Source organism: Rhinoderma darwinii, chromosome 5, assembly GCF_050947455.1.
Source record: "Rhinoderma darwinii isolate aRhiDar2 chromosome 5, aRhiDar2.hap1, whole genome shotgun sequence".
Lineage (NCBI taxonomy): Eukaryota > Metazoa > Chordata > Amphibia > Anura > Rhinodermatidae > Rhinoderma > Rhinoderma darwinii.
Genome location: NC_134691.1, coordinates 341,926,691 through 341,943,923, shown reverse-complemented (window position 1 = coordinate 341,943,923; position 17,233 = coordinate 341,926,691). Strand labels below are relative to the sequence as shown.

At 47.9% G+C, this 17,233-nt stretch overlaps 2 protein-coding genes across 3 annotated transcripts in view; one reads left to right on the top strand and one right to left on the bottom strand.

Annotated features, from left to right (window-relative positions):
* CCM2 (CCM2 scaffold protein) overlaps positions 1-15,361 on the top strand; it is a 41,704-nt gene extending 26,343 nt beyond the window's left edge. The window contains exons 3-11 of one of the 2 annotated variants that reach the window (XM_075827888.1): positions 3,804-3,983; positions 4,091-4,174; positions 5,926-6,109; positions 8,003-8,139; positions 8,224-8,359; positions 8,587-8,644; positions 9,013-9,127; positions 9,736-9,874; positions 12,970-15,361. In XM_075827888.1, the coding sequence (XP_075684003.1) occupies positions 3,804-3,983; positions 4,091-4,174; positions 5,926-6,109; positions 8,003-8,139; positions 8,224-8,359; positions 8,587-8,644; positions 9,013-9,127; positions 9,736-9,874; positions 12,970-13,274 (1,338 nt within the window). In that variant the 3' untranslated portion in view covers positions 13,275-15,361. The remainder of the gene's footprint in view (positions 1-3,803; positions 3,984-4,090; positions 4,175-5,925; positions 6,110-8,002; positions 8,140-8,223; positions 8,360-8,586; positions 8,645-9,012; positions 9,128-9,735; positions 9,875-12,969) is intronic. The other variant, XM_075827889.1, reaches the window with a different exon arrangement.
* An 801-nt stretch (positions 15,362-16,162) lies between these two features.
* Positions 16,163-17,233, bottom strand: part of LOC142652250 (uncharacterized) — a 30,852-nt gene continuing 29,781 nt past the window's right edge. The window contains exons 8-9 of the mRNA XM_075827886.1: positions 16,771-16,893; positions 16,163-16,325 (exon numbers count right to left, since the gene is read on the bottom strand). Of these exons, the coding sequence (XP_075684001.1) occupies positions 16,311-16,325; positions 16,771-16,893 (138 nt within the window). The 3' untranslated portion in view covers positions 16,163-16,310. The remainder of the gene's footprint in view (positions 16,326-16,770; positions 16,894-17,233) is intronic.

The following is a 17,233-nucleotide window of genomic DNA, read 5'->3' as shown; positions in this document are numbered from 1 at the left end:
TGCTCCCTATATACAAGAATATAACTCCTATAATGCTGCTCCCTATATACAAGAATATAACTACTATAATACTGCCCCCTATATACAAGAATATAACTACTATAATACTGCTCCTATATACAAGAATATATCTACTATAATACTGCCCCTATATACAAGAATATAACTACTATAATACTGCCCCTATATACAAGAATATAACTACTATTATACTGCCCCTATATACAAGAATATAACTACTATTATACTGCCCCTATATACAAGAATATAACTACTATAATACTGCTCCTATATACAAGAATATAACTACTATAATACTGCTCCTATATACAAGAATATAACTACTATAATACTGCTCCCTATATACAAGAATATAACTACTATAATACTGCCTCCTATATACGAGGATATAACTACTATAATACTGCTCCTATATACAAGAATATAACTACTATAATACTGCCCCCTATATACAAGAATATAACTACTATAATACTGCTCCTATATACAAGCATATAACTACTATAATACTGCTCCTATATACAAGAATATAACTACTATAATACTGCCCCCTATATACAAGAATATAACTACTATAATACTGCCCCCTGTATACAAGAATATAACTACTATAATACTGCCCCCTGTATACAAGAATATAACTACTATAATACTGCCCCCTGTATACAAGAATATAACTACTATAATACTGCTCCTATATACAAGAATATAACTACTATAATACTGCCCCCTAACTACTATAATACTGCTCCTATATACAAGTATATAACTACTATAATACTGTCCCCTATATACAAGAATATAACTACTATAATACTGCCTTCTATATACAAGAATATAACTACTATAATACTGCCCCTATATACAAGAATATAACTACTATAATACTGCCCCTATATACAAGAATATAACTACTATAATACTGCTCCTATATACAAGAATATAACTACTATAATACTGCCCCTATATACAAGAATATAACTACTATAATACTGCTCCTATATACAAGAATATAACTACTATAATACTGCTCCTATATACAAGTATATAACTACTATAATACTGCCCCCTATATACAAGAATATAACTACGATAATACTGCCCCTATATACAAGAATATAACTACTATAATACTGCCCCTATATACAAGAATATAACTACTATAATACTGCCCCCTATAGATAATCTGGAACTAGTATAACACTTCTTGGCAGTAGATGGTCAGTGTGTGGCCCCCAGTATATAACATGTACAGTGTTGCGGGGCCCGCGTCTCGCTCGGTTTCCTCTCGCTGTCTGGGTGGAGGATTATGTTTGTTCTCCGTCTATCACTTCCCTCGGAATACTGGTGTGGCTTTCAGTTCCTGGGGATTGTCTCTTCCTCCTGTCACTAGGTGGGTGCGCCGCCGCCTCCTTCTCGCCGGTGTATAAAGTACAGGCTATATTTATCATGCATACATTGGATGCCGATGACCTCCGCCTGTACATCTGAGGGGTCTCCGCTCTTCATGTCATGGTACGTCTGCCCTCTTCAGGTCCAGTATAGGAGTCTCCTCCGGGGTAATGCTGCAGCTGCTGTGTTCGCTCTTCCACATATTTCTGTCTTTCAGCTTCTAAAAATGTTTTTCTATTGTACCTGGTCTGGGTGACCACCACTAATGACTGCCATTACAGTGCCCATAGAGGTTGTCACCCATAGTTTTCAGGCTCTGAATGGAATATCCCTGTTACAAAGTTATATTCTTCATCTGCTTTCTCTCTTCTACTGCTTGCCTGTATATGTGTCAGTCTTTACTGTTTCTGATTCTATTCATAAGCCTGGGGGCGCAGAGGTACAAGCAGAGTATACAATGCAGATATAGATATGAGTGAATGATACTGGTTAGGTGAACGAATGTATAAAACTTGTCGTGATCATCCGTAATGGCTGATATACTTTACCTGCGCTGGTACATTGTAGCAAATTATCTGATGTGTTTAGATGTGTTTAGACTTCGGGTCTCAGAGGGATTGACAGGTAGTCTATATTTTAATTTTAATGGAGAAAAATTTTCCTGACTGGTTATGAGCAGTGGTGTACCTAACACAGAGGCAGAGCACATGAATGCTAGGGGGCTCGTGGTGGGAGGGGACCCCGCATTGAGCAGTTTTACCTGCTTGCTAGGACACCTACAGATATATACAGCTCCCATAGAGTTACATGATAACATTCTGCTGCCTGCAGCCAACACTAGGGGGAGCTCACTACATACAGATATATACAGCTCCCATAGAGTTACATGATAACATTCTGCTGCCTGCAGCCACCACTAGGGGGAGCTCACTACATACAGATATTTACAGCTCCCATAGAGTTACATAAGATTCTGCTGACTGCAGCCACCACTACGGGGAGCTCACTACATACAGGTATATACAGCTCCCATAGAGTTACATGATAAGATTATGATGCCGGCAGCCACCACTAGAGGGAGCTCACTACATGCAGATATATACAGCTACCATAGAGTTCAATAGTAGCTGTATAAATGCCTATGCTGGGAGCTCCCCCTGGTGGTGGATCCTGGCAGCAGAATTATATAATGTAGAGCTCCACTATACAGATATATTATGTAATGAATCCGCACAGAATGATGGACATGACCTTTTATTAAAGACGCAGTACATTATAGTCTCTTCAGGGAGCGGGGCCCATTCTGAGTTTAACTATGGGGCCCCTGATATCTGTGTCCCCATCTTGTGGTTTTCTCTTTTAGTGGCTCCCTCTGTCTTCTTGGTTTGGGTGGTGCACGTTCTCCAGCCTCATTCTCTTTCTGCCGCTGATGCAGTCACTTGACAGGAGGCGTCGCTGTGCCTCGTACCTCGCTGACTTCTGGTAAACTGATACACTGCGCCGAGCAGCTGCCTCCAGCCCGTCAGTCTGTCGTTCGCAGATGCTGCATTGTGCTGTTTGGCAGGAAGTTGTGGTCCCCGCTCCTTCCTGCTCAGTGACGGACGTGTGAAATATACAAACCGTGCAAGTGTCTGGGCCGGCGTGGGATTTCACGCGGACGTGTGAAGGCCAAGCCTTTCACATATACAGATGGAGGGAGAGGTAGGAGTAAGGGAAGGGGGACGGAGCCCCATAGACGGTTTCTACACTACATTCCCTACTCTGTATGTGAAGGAGCGGAGCGTCCTGGTTTATGAATAAAATTCCAAAGCACAGTAAGGACTGACACGTACATAGAGCGGAGCAAGGGTGAATGTACATATCTATGTGTCATTCAGGGTGTGAGGAAAGCTGTGTGACTGTTCTTATACGCACTGGGGGCAATTAGTCCTGATGATTCCTGGGGGTATTTGTGTCCTCACTTTGTGGTTTGTGGACTCCTCGTCCTCCTCTGTGCAGTCACCCAGTTCCTGTTTCATCAGCCGCTCATCCTCTGCCGGTGGGTGAACCGGTCGCACGTTGCGGGGTGAGCTGTTCTGGCGGATACGTCCTGTCCTCTGACCAATCATGACATTTAAAGGGGGTTTCTCCATTTCCAAAAAATCTGGGATGAGGACTGACCTGGTGGGACCGCTAATTCTGAGTCCCTGGGACAGGCTGGTTGCTAGGGATTTTATTGACTTTGTCAGGCAATGTTTCCCTAGTAACCAGCCGCTCTCTGATTATTCATCTCTCCGGCTCTGGGATTTTCCGCTTCTCGTGCCATAGTAATCCGATTTTTTTTACATGACGGATTTGGCCGGAGACCCCCTTTAATTTCCTTCGTTGACGTCTCTCGTCCTGTCTCCCAGCAGCCTGGAATTGTGTCTCCATTCAAACGGGTGTTCCTGAAGGGGGAGAAGGGCCGCGACAAGAAGGCCCAGGAGAAAGTGACGGAGCGGAGGCCGCTACACACCGTGTCCGTGTCCCAGGCGGAGCATCGCGTGGAGCCGGACGTGCTGCTCAACGATTACATAGAGAAAGAAGTCAAGGTGAGGAGCGGGGGAGAGCGATCACTGGCAGGGAACGGGTCAATGGGACCCTATAGCGGCGGATGTGATTGGTCACTGTCCTGTATTCACGCTTCTGTCCTCTCCAGTATTTAGGACAGTTGACCTCCATCTCCGGATACCTCAACCCTTCCAGCCGGACTGAAATTTTGCAACTTCTTGACAATGCGAAGGTGAGTGACGAACGTGCTGCTGTGGAACCAAATCTCAAACTGCACAGAGGTGTCCGCTCTGAAGCTCCTGGGTAACACCCGATCATTATTATCTTCAGTGTTGGCTGCTTTTAGGACACAGGTGTGATCAGTGACGCCACCGTAGCTGCTGCTCATATCGTTTCCCTGTGCTTTACACTGCAGCTCTGCTTTTTTTGACTAGTTCCTGTGTAGCACAAGCTCAGCAGAAAGTCATTACATAGTGATGTATTGGTGACGGGATCTCTGCTCCTTAGTGGTGACGGGATCTCTGCTCCTTAGTGGTGACGGGATCTCTGCTCCTTAGTGGTGACGGGATCTCTGCTCCTTAGTGGTGACGGGATCTCTGCTCCTTAGTGGTGACGGGATCTCTGCTCCTTAGTGGTGACGGGATCTCTGCTCCTTAGTGGTGACGGGATCTCTGCTCCTTAGAGGTGACGGGATCTCTGCTCCTTAGTGGTGACGGGATCTCTGCTCCTTAGAGGTGACGGGATCTCTGCTCCTTAGAGGTGACTGGATCTCTGCTCCTTAGAGGTGACTGGATCTCTGCTCCTTAGAGGTGACGGGATCTCTGCTCCTTAGTGGCGACGGGATCTCTGCTCCTTAGTGGCGACGGGATCTCTGCTCCTTAGTGGCGACGGGATCTCTGCTCCTTAGTGGCAACGGGATCTCTGCTCCTTGAAGAAAATATGAAGTAGATCTTTGACTTGGTTTTGCATTATTAAACTGAACATCTATAGAAAATTCATCCTTTGTTCTGCTTCCGAGAAGTACCAGTATGCAGAGTATTTAAAGCGGATCTGTCACTGGTTCAGTAATGCCCAATCTCCTCGCTACTCTCATAGGCGCCGTCACACTTATAACAATAGTGAAAATTGTGTCCTAAAACGTTTATTTTTTTAGAAGTTATGAACTTTTTTTCTAACTATTCAAATGAGCCTGTACTAGACAAGGGGGCGTCACCATTTGCGACTCTCCTGAGGTGGAGCTCCTCCCAGCCTCTGACACTATCCTATCAGCATGAAGCTGCTTCACACAGTGTGAGAGACTGAGGCTGGAGGGAAGGGGGGGGCGGGGGTCACTTCAAATAGTCATATCTCCGGCTGTGGACCACCTAGAACAGCGGTTCTGGTGTCATATGAAAGAGGAGATTCTGATCTTTCATAGGACACCAGGATCGCAGCTGTGAAACAACCAGAGATATCAGCAGCTGAATACATAGTCGGGAATGGAAGCTGTATACTATATGATCACACTGTGTTGCTGGGCAGGGAAGGACGAGAAGCTGTAAGCTGATTGGACAGCGTCATACAGAAAACATTACCCCGCCCAGAGAGAAAAGAAAGTCACCTCCCTTTTAGCAAGAATATCAAATTAGCATATTTACAAAAATGCTCATAACTTCGCAAATAATAAATGTTTTTGAAAAACAAATCACTCTGCAGTTATCAGCATCATAGCGCCTATTATATTAGTGAGGAGATAGGGAATTAATAAACTAGTGACAGATCCCCATCTCACCTCATCACTCGTCTGAGCTTGGCCTGTCTATGTATCGGGTGCACTTCTGGTCTGCAGCCAGCAGAGGGCATTATTTAAAGATCTGCTGCTGCCTTCATAAAAATAGCTCAGAAGTGCGCAGCATTGTGGGAGATGTAGTTCTACAGCACACAAAATGATTCTGATCCACCCAGTAGTCACATTTATTTATTCTCTTGATTGTTTCTATACAGCGACTGCACCAACTCCCCGCGCAGCTGACCCAGGAACACGACGCGGTCATCAGCTTGTCCGCCTATAACGTCAAGGTGGTCTGGAGAGACGGAGAGGACATAATACTCCGAGTCCCCATTCACGACATAGCCGCGGTCTCCTACATCCGAGATGACTGCCTGCACCTGGTGCTGCTTAAAACAGGTATGCTGCGAGTTGCTGCCTTACGACCTGTAATCCGGCATCCCATAATCCAGAATGTTTGATATTCCAGCAGGGAAATGGAATATAATGTAAAATTTCACAAGACGCTGAAGCTGGAGCAGTGAGAACCAACTATGAAATTCCTCGGAAATTCCAATCATCTGGCACCCGGTAGTCTGCAATATCCACATCAAGCCGGCATGCAGCCGCAGTGACCGCATTAGTCTGGAGCATTGCAGATGATTCTCCCCCCTCCAGTGCTAGTGCATGTGAAAAGAAAGTGTATGAGGAAAAACAAGGGAGGGACTTTGCTTGCTAAGTCCCACCCCTTTAATGAAACCCCACCCCCTTAACTTGTCCCCAGGAGAGGATGGACTCCTGTTTTCTCCCCCAAAGTTCTGCAAGTCTATCTCAGGACGGTTTTATTATATTTTTTTCTTCTCCGTTCCTCTATTCTTAGGGGTACTGGCCCTTTAACCCTTTCACTGCCAAGGGCATATATAACCGCTTATCGATTTGCCACGACTAGAATATAAGGAGTAGAGCTTAGGTGTGTAGTGTAAGGGGGCCAGCGCGGATTTTAAAGAGGCTCTGTCACCAGATTTTGCAGCCCCTATCTGCTATTGCATGAGATCGGCGCTGCAATGTAGATTACAGTAACGTTTTTATTTTTAAAATACGAGCATTTTTGGCCAAGTTATGACCATTTTTGTATTTATGCAAATGAGGCTTGCAAAAGTCCAAGTGGGCGTGTATTATGTGCGTACATCGGGGCGTGTATTATGTGCGTACATCGGGGCGTGTATTATGTGCGTACATCGGGGCGTGTATTATGTGCGTACATCGGGGCGTGTATTATGTGCGTACATCGGGGCGTGTATTATGTGCGTACATCGGGGCGTGTTTACTACTTTTACTAGCTGGGCGCTCTGATGAGAAATATCATCCACTTCTCTTCACAACGCCCAGCTTCTGGCAGTGCAGACACAGCGTGTTCTCGAGAGATCACGCTGTGACGTCACTCACAGGTCCTGCATCGTGTCAGACGAGCGAGGACACATCGGCACCAGAGGCTACAGATGATTCTGCAGCAGCATCGGCGTTTGCAGGTAAGTAGCTACATCGATTTACCTGCAAACGCCGATGCTGCTGCAGAATCAACTGTAGCCTCTGGTGCCGACACGATGCAGGACCTGGGGCAGGAAGTGAGTGACGACACAGCGTGATCTGGCAGAAGCTGGGTGTTAACGAACAGAAGTGGATGATACTTCTCTTCAGAGCGCCCAGCTAGTAAAAGTAGTAAACACGCCCCGATGTACGCACATAATACACGCCCACTTGGACTTTTACTTTTCAACACGCCCACTTGGACTTTTGCAAGCCTCATTTGCATAAATACAAAAATGGTCATAACTTGGCCAAAAATGCTCGTTTTAAAAAAAATAAAAACGTTACTGTAATCTACATTGCAGCGCCGATCACATGCAATAGCAGATAGGGGTTGCAAAATCTGGTGACAGAGCCTCTTTAAGTCCAGGACAGGATGAAAAGTGTTTTTTTCTTGGTGCTGTGTCTGTGTAGGGGAGGAGGAGCTGCAGGTGAGAGCAGGAAGGACGATCCCAGCCTGTCAGTGTCCTCTCCCCCCTGTACAGCCTGCAGTGAGGGGAATGTAGGAACTCTCCTTCATATTATCACCCCGCTAACCGGTGAGAGAAGATTTCTGATCCCGTCCGTGGGGATTTTTGGTCCCTGGAGTCTGTGCCTGTAGGCCTGAGTGATGTGTATGACCTGGATGCGTGGTGTACTGTAATAGAAGGTTTTGTTTTCCCTCATGTCGGGTGTCAGAGACGATGAAGTTTCCACATTATAATAATTGATATTTCCGATCTTTAGCCCAGGACCCCGGGATTTCTCCCAGCCAGAGTCTGTCTGCCGAGAGCGCCAAAATGTTAACCTCAGGGTCCCTGTCGGAGTGCGGGTCGGGCCCCGTGGAGTCCTGCTGCCTGGTCATCCTGTCTACAGAGAATAAAGTAAAGACTTGCGCCGTTTTCCTCACCGCCGTTCCCCGCTGATCACATTTCGATTTGCTTTTTTATATCTTTTCCTTCCATCAGGCGGCGGCGGAGGAATTGTGCTCCCTGCTCGGCCAAGTCTTCCAGATCGTGTACACCGAATCCACCATCGACTTCTTGGACAGGGCCATATTTGATGGAGCGTCAACCCCCACGCGCCATCTGTCTTTACACAGCGGTAAGTCCAAAAAAAGAAATCACAGGGGGATCTGCTGCCGTAAAACACAAACGCTCCCCTATAGGCCCCTATAGTCTATCCGCGGCAAACGCCTAATGTCGGCTCGTGTTACGTAGCTCCTTGGCAGTGAAAGGGTTGAAGGGCTTTTCCGTAACTCACGCTGAAACTTTCTACAAATAAGTTCCGGGCCGTAGATTCTAAATAACGGGCCACGCGTTTTGTTTCAGATGATTCTTCGAGTAAGGTGGAGGTGAAGGAAGCGTACGACCTGGAAGCCGGAGCCTTGTAAGTCACAGTAATAACTATCCCGTGTGATGTGCCCCCCGCAAGACGTGTCTGAGGGTCTGCAGGGTAACGGGGCGCCCATCGAAGGAGCGTCCATAAAGTACATGGTATTTAATGACTGTGGCTACGAGGAGGGGGGGGGGTCATGAGATTTTGCACCCCCCCAGCTACATCCATGATCATCCGCCTCCCTATTGCCGTATATATCCGTATTATTATAATATTGGCACTAGTCTGATATCTGGAGGTCCCGCAGGGTTTAGGGGTCCCACACACGCCCTGTTTTATGATCTCGCTCCTGAGCGCACGTCTTCCTCTGCGTCGCGTGGTTATTCATAGACGGTGCGATAATTGTGTTTCCCCGACAGCTCTTTTCAGGATTCGCCGGATATCGAGGGAAATTCTCCCCCGCACAACAAGACGACCAGCGAGAGCGAGCTGAGCGCCACGGCGGCGGAGTTACTGCACGACTACATGATGACGGTAAGGGGCGTGGTCACCAGAGGTCATGTGACCCCATGTGAGAGGCAGCGCAGAGCACGCGGACTCCAAACTCTGCTGTGAGATGCGGTCCTGGAGTCCAGCTCCGCCCGCCGTCAAGTTCTTCCTTCGTAATATCTGAGGGATAAATCTGCCTCGGGGGTTGGCACCCAGATTTCCCAGTCTACGAGTGATCGTCCAGCCATATGTGCCACGTAGCACGAAGGAAATCTCCGGCATCTGTTAATGCTGGGCGACAACCAATTCCACCACCCAGCTTTGTCATCCCTGAATGCTGCATTACTAGACAGATTTGACATTCAGGGTTCTGGGAAAGCTGAGTGACACCCCCGAGGGAGCTGTAACAGAGATTTTATTGGTTGTCATACTTTTCCAGGCTCCTGAATGGCGCATCTTCTTAGTTATGCAGCGATTTTCCCCATGATCATTGGCAGTCTGGGAAAGCTGGGTGCCGACCTCCTTTCTAGCGCTAGTGGCGGCCATATTAGTGGTCACCCGGTTCTTCCAGGACCCGCAGAATAGAAGAGGACGACGCAAGGAGTTCACGTTCTAGATTCGCGGCTGCGGTTTCATTTGTGTTGTTTTTCCAGTTGCGGACGAAGCTTTCCTCACAAGAGATCCAGCAGTTTGCGATGCTCCTCCACGAGTACCGGAACGGCGCCTCCATCCACGAATTCTGCATCAACCTCCGGCAGCTGTACGGGGACAGCAGGAAGTTTCTGCTACTCGGTATGTTCAGCGTCTGCTTCTTGCTCGGTCACACGAACCAAAAAAAAACGCGTTTCAGAAAATATCACGAAGCGCGTTGCATCTCCGCTGACTGATGATGATGATGATGCAGCGCTACTCGTACCCGGTGAACCAACCACAGTCTCTGCCCATTCCTCTGCAGGACCAATTGTGATATGTGGGTAACTTGGACCCCAATCGTGTAGGCAGATACGTTTTTCCCCCCCAAAAAAACATTAGTAGGAACGGCCGGTGTTGTATCGCTCCGCTATGGAAACATCTAAGCCTGACGGATACATTTTCTGCTCCATAAAACGGAATTCTAATCTATTAAAAAATAATTTCTTTTCTGTCAGTGAATGGAAACATTAAATATAATGTAACATTGATGTATAGGCCCGTCCTGTCCAATGTTCCCTCTAAGCCGGGGGTCGGCAACCTGCGACAATCCAGCTGTTACACTACAGTTCCCAACGTGCCCTGACAGCCTTTGGCTAGAATAGTAGAGCCTTTGGCAGTTAGGGCATGCTGGGAGTTGTAGTTTCACAACAGCTGGAGTGCCGAAGGTTGCTGACCCCCGCTCTAAGCCTTTGTGGCTAGTGAGTGGGGCAGTTCCGGACCTGGGTGATCTAAAACATCAGCAAATCAATATCACTGTGTAGCGCCAAATAACTGGCCATAATTCGCAGGGGTAGTTAATGCGCTTACGGGTATTGGGCAGAGCAGATGTTCATGTCTGCAACCCTGTTCAGCAGTGAAGGAGTTAACGTCAAGATCCCCCGTTGTCTAGGGCACAGAGAGTAATTGCCGGTATCTCTTGTGGTCTAATGCAGAGAAGGGGTTAATCCAGGTATCCCTGGTGGTCATGGGCAGAGAAGGGGTTAATCCAGGTATCCCTGGTGGTCATGGGCAGAGAAGGGGTAAATCCTCGACACTTGGGGTCCAGCTGCCACTCAGTTTATGGGGTACAGCGGTCCTGACCTAAAACTTCTCACAGCTGAGGGTTTGTTACACTTGTATCCAGTCTAGACAATCCCCTGGGAGTAAGAGGGTCTGATACATTGTAGCGAGAGAGAGAGTTCTGCTGCTACGTTCAGCTGACAGAGGATTGTCTAGACTGGATACAATTGTACCAAACCCTGAGCTGTGAGAAATAGTAGGTCAGGAGGAATTTCCAACTTTAATGTAAACAAGAACGTTCACATTCACTGACAGCAAGCGGACATGTGAGGAAATGTAGAGATTTTGAAACGGAAAGTGTGTATATATGAGATTACTTTTAGCGCTTATTCACACGGACGCATGTATTTCAATGTCCGTACACCCAGCCGTTGTTTTCACGGATCCCTCCATAGACTCAAGTCGTGGAAACGGGTCCTGCACGGGTGAGACTGACGTGAAAAAACGGTCCGAGTTTCCCCACGTTCGTGTGAATAAGCCCTTAACGGTCCATTTTATATTCATTCTCTAGATGAACTTCCTGAGTGTTCGTCACTTGAATGACCGTCAGTGCTGTGAATGGCGGATTACACACTGCTGTATGTGGCGGCCTGTAGCTTCATAGAGAAACGAGGCAAATTCCCTGCAGCCTCATACCCCCCCTCCTGATATATGATGCACCCCCCTCCCCCGTCCTGATATATGATGCACCCCCCTCCCCCGTCCTGATATATGATGCACCCCCCTCCCCCGTCCTGATATATGATGCACCCCCCTCCCCCCAGTCCTGATATATGATGCACCCCCTCCCCAGTCCTGATATATGATGCACCCCCTCCCCAGTCCTGATATATGATGCATCCCCCTCCCCCGTCCTGATATATGATGCACCCCCCTCCCCATTCCTGATATATGATGCATCCCCCTCCCCCGTCCTGATATATGATGCACCCCCCTCCCCCCGTCCTGATATATGATGCACCCCCCTCCCCCCGTCCTGATATATGATGCACCCCCCTCCCCCGTCCTGATATATGATGCACCCTCCTCCCCCTGTCCTGATATATGATGCACCCCCCTCCCCAGTCCTGATATATGATGCACCCCCCTCCCCCAGTCCTGATATATGATGCACCCCCCTCCCCAGTCCTGATATATGATGCACCCCCCTCCCCCAGTCCTGATATATGATGCACCCCCCTCCCCCAGTCCTGATATATGATGCACCCCCTCCCCAGTCCTGATATATGATGCACCCCCTCCCCAGTCCTGATATATGATGCATCCCCCTCCCCCGTCCTGATATATGATGCACCCCCCTCCCCCGTCCTGATATATGATGCACCCTCCTCCCCCTGTCCTGATATATGATGCACCCCCCTCCCCAGTCCTGATATATGATGCACCCCCCTCCCCCAGTCCTGATATATGATGCACCCCCCTCCCCCAGTCCTGATATATGATGCACCCCCCTCCCCCAGTCCTGATATATGATGCACCCCCCTCCCCCAGTCCTGATATATGATGCACCCCCCTCCCCCAGTCCTGATATATGATGCACCCCCCTCCCCCCGTCCTGATATATGATGCACCCCCCTCCCCCCGTCCTGATATATGATGCACCCCCCTCCCCCCGTCCTGATATATGATGCACCCCCCTCCCCCCGTCCTGATATATGATGCACCCCCCTCCCCCCGTCCTGATATATGATGCACCCCCCTCCCCCCGTCCTGATATATGATGCACCCCCCTCCCCCCGTCCTGATATATGATGCACCCCCCTCCCCAGTCCTGATATATGATGCACCCCAGTCCTGATATATGATGCACCCCCCTCCCCCAGTCCTGATATATGATGCACCCCCCCTCCCCCAGTCCTGATATATGATGCACCCCCCTCCCCCAGTCCTGATATATGATGCACCCCCCCTCCCCCAGTCCTGATATATGATGCACCCCCCCTCCCCCAGTCCTGATATATGATGCACCCCCTCCCCCAGTCCTGATATATGATGCACCCCCTCCCCCAGTCCTGATATATGATGCACCCCCCCTCCCCCAGTCCTGATATATGATGCACCCCCTCCCCCAGTCCTGATATATGCTGCCGCTTGGTCCTGGTTTTTAACACTTCCCTGTCCTCTCTTCTGCCCAGGACTTCGCCCTTTCATCCCTGAGAAGGATAGTCAACATTTCGAGAATTTCCTAGAAACCATTGGTGTGAAGGACGGACGTGGAATAATCACCGACAGCTTCGGCCGGTACAGACGGACCATGAGCACCGCCTCCAACTCCACCACCAACGGCAACGGCGCGGCAGAGGGATCGGACGACCAGTCGGTACCGTCGGAAGGAGATGATTGGGACCGCATGATCTCGGACATTAGCAATGACATTGAGGCCCTCGGGTGTAGCATGGACCAGGACCCCCCAACTCCAGGCCCGGCAAACTATTCCTGATCACCCCCCTCGGGACCTCCCCTCACCAGCAATTATCAGTCCAATGCCACTGGTGGGTATTGTTGCATTTAAGCCTCCGGCCGCCATATTGCGAGCGCAGATCCCGCTCGTCACAGCATCGGTGCTCGCTTTATGGCGACTCCTCGTTCTGTTACCAGAGAGAAAGTTTGGCGCCCAAATTGGGCTTTGCGTCGGAGTGACCCTCACGTGGGCGACCTTTACACCCAGAGCCGATTTGTTACCCCCCTCCCCCTCCCGTATGTTTTTAGGGTTGAGTTTCTACAATGAAGTTTTCTAGTTTGCACAAAGAACTTTTTACGTTGCGACACTCGAGACGATGTTTTTATATAGAAGTTCACAGGTGAAAAGAAGAAAAATAAACCACAAGTTTACCACAATGTGAATCCTGAAATGCGCGGTCGGCGCTGAACCGCGTGCGCTCGTGTATATTATAGTCACACCAGATCCTCGGGGGCGGGGCCTGCAGTTACATGGGCGGGGTGACCGGGCAGGACGGGCGTGGTGCATGGCTGGTGCCCTCCGAGCTGGATCTCAGGCTTGTAGCCCGGGCACGCCTTGTATTTATGGTTTTTGTTACTCGGTTTATAAAACGTTTTGCGCTGTTTACAAGAATCGGACGATCTCGCGCTGCGTGATTTTGCGGATCGCGGTTCTACTATGTCGCTCTTTTATCATTGAGTTCTGCCAGCGTGCCAAAGCCTTGTCTCCGATGGTCCAGGGGTTGCCGGTCAGCTGGGGCAAAGTCTAATTTTACATTCAGTTTATATCGTATATTCGCCTCCGAACGCAATTTCTAATTTATGCAATAAGGGACGTTAGACGGGGGGGGGGGGGGCAAATACTTTTCCGTCTCGCTGTATATATAATGGTGAGTGACTTTGCGGATGTTTTGCTTTATTTAACTTGTACTGATCTTATGTTACTTCAAGTCTTACACTCTGGTCACATCCAGAGCTGCATTCACAGTTTTGCAGGAATTCTTGTTGTCTATCAGTCTCCGCTGTGGTGCATTGTGGGGAATATAATGCTTACGCCAGAGACTTTACAGAAAAACCGTGCAATCTGGTTCGTTATGGTGTTAGGATTGTGTCTGTGGGAATTCTAGCAGAAATGTGATTGCAGCTTTGGATGTGACTGGAGTAGAAGACATGATATGAATCGGGATTAGTACAAGATAAATATATAAAAGGATCACATAGTTACTCAATATTATATGGAGATTTAACCTCAAGAATCATTTTTAAATGTATCGCTATAATGACAAGTTCTCGAATTTTAAATATACCTTGTTCAATTTTTCAACATTTTCAAGAACTCTGCTTGCTGACACTAATCGGAAATCTTGTTTACATCCATGTCCTGACCTGCGCCTGCTTATACGGCTGATGGTTTGTAGTGGGTGCTGCTGATGTGTTTAGTTTAGAGAAGATTTAATGGATTGATACATTGTAACAAACCCTCAGCTGTGTGAACAGGACAAGGTTAGGATGGGTTTTCAGCATTGGAATGTGAACAAAAATTTCTGCATTCATTGACCGCAAGCGGCGATCTTGGAAAAAAAAAAAAAAAAAGGTAAAAGCAGCCCGCACATATTACAAAGAATTTACCTTCTACCCAGAATTCCCTGCAGTGGGCAGATTGTACACCATGAAGGGCCCGATAAACTGCTGTGGAAGACAAAATAGGCAATTTGATTGGCTTATAATTGTTGGGTCAAAAGCTTTCATTTATTCTTGGTATATTAGTGACTTGCTGTACGTGTGGGTGGAGTTACCCTTTAAATATTGCTTTAAGGAGGCGTTACTGCCCCCCCCCCCCCGTCCCAGCCTGTCAGCGATCAGGTAAGTCAATGGTCCCGATCAGTCCGTGGCGGCCATCTTGTTTAGCTCTTGTGATTTGAAGATTTATATTTCGTTGTCTCCTCTGGGTGTCTGAGCGCACGTTGAGCGGGGACTGAAGTTTTTCTTTTGGATTTTTAGTGCTTTTTATATCCTGTTTACTCTGCTGTGTCTACACCTCATTTTGTATGTATTATTTTTATCTGTAAATATACGCGTGCATCCAAACCGCTCCTCGACTCTTCTTTTTGTCTACCACATGATATTGTCTTTTCCAACCAGATCCGTGTACCGCACTAGAGATCCTGCACCGACTGCTGGATGTAGGTCATGTGGTCACATAGTGGTAGGTCATGTGGTCACATAGTGGTAGGTCATGTGGTCACATAGTGGTAGGTCATGTGGTCACATAGTGGTAGGTCATGTGGTCACATAGTGGTAGGTCATGTGGTCACATACTGCCTGGTGCGCAGGTCGTGTAATTATCTCCAGGATAGATCGGGTAAAGCAGAGGGTACGGAAGCTTCTGCAATTATTTATATTGATCTGCTCCAATGCATCTAAATGGAAGAATAAAGCAACTTTGCCAATTCTACCGTTTTGTGTACACAGCTCTTATGCAGATCTATGTGTGCAGATTTTTGATGGTTACAGACTAGACAAACCCTTTATGACATCTGATTCTGCAGTCCTATTTCCCCCCTCACCCTGTTTCTTAATAATCTCCTGAGCACCATATAGGCCTCTGTGGTCAGGTCAAGGCATATTTATTCACACACAGCAGGTCCCATAATCCCGAGGAGACTTCTATATATCACAGCATGCACAGCCATGTTTGTGTGACGGGAGCAGATTCACAGGGAACACCCACTGAGCTGTGAACCTGCAGCTGCACAAGCAAACTGAGAAGTCGCCAGTGCGGACCAAGACCGTTCCCATTTATTTCTATTGGGGTCTCGCACCTGCAGTCAGACTAGGGGATAATGGACTTATACGCCCCGCTCCCTCTATAGAAAAGCGTCAGAGCCGGACTGTATCAGGCAAGGTTTATTGAGCAGCTTTGTTGGTGCATCCTAGTAGGAGTATATGCAGGTCTAATACAGAGGCGGGTAATGAATAGTTGTGCATCTATACAGGAGCGTGGCGGGGGGCTCCAGCATCACATGCAGCCCAGCAGCTACATGGTTAATTCCTGCAGAGCAAAAGAAGAAAGAAGTTATCCCCCGGAGCCAATAGAAAAAGCTGCAAGTCATCTCGTGTGGATCTCGTGCTGCATTACAACTTATACAGCACTCACACCCAGAGCTGCGTTTTCCAATTCTGCTGGCTGATATTTTTACATCACTGTGCCTACAGATGCAACCCTTAGCGGAGATCCCATAAGGCACTGCATTGTCTCCTGCTGGTTCACTGTCTTCTGTTGTGGTGCATTGTGGAACATGTAGCGCTCACATCAGGCAGGGTGAAGTACAAAGAAAAAAAAAAATCCCACAAAGCCGTGCATCTGTGCTCTGCATTCTAGGAGTTCAGCTCCGCTGTAACCTGTTTCTGTCAGTGTAACCGAGCAGAAATGTGAATGCAGCTTTGAAGGTGACTGGAGTATAAGGCATGCTGTAACTCAAGATAGTTAAACTCACCATAATGGCGTTGACTATGTCGTTGTTGTTGTGCCTCAGCGCTCGCACGGCCTTCGCTCGGGAAACATTGGCCTGAGCCATCACCAGCTCAATGTCCCGCACTTCTAGTCCGGCCTCGTCCACCTGCAGAGGAGACAAGCAAAGGGCAACGCAACCCGCTCAGGATCTAGAAACGCCTTAAAGGGGACCTGTCGCCCCTCCTGTTGTGTCTGTTTTATTAAATAATTGCATTCCCCGTAACATATTTTCTAAGTATTCTGCATTATGCTGTTCCTCTGTTATTCCTCCTGGAAATGTATTGAAAAATTGACAGCCGGCAGTTGCCATTTGAGTGCGTTTTCCCTATACAGTCTGATTCTGTTCGATCAGCGCTCACAGAGACTATAGGGACACAGCCCTTTCACAAAGGGAATGATGACACCCAGTTATCAATTTATTTATAAAATTCCAGGAGGAATAACAG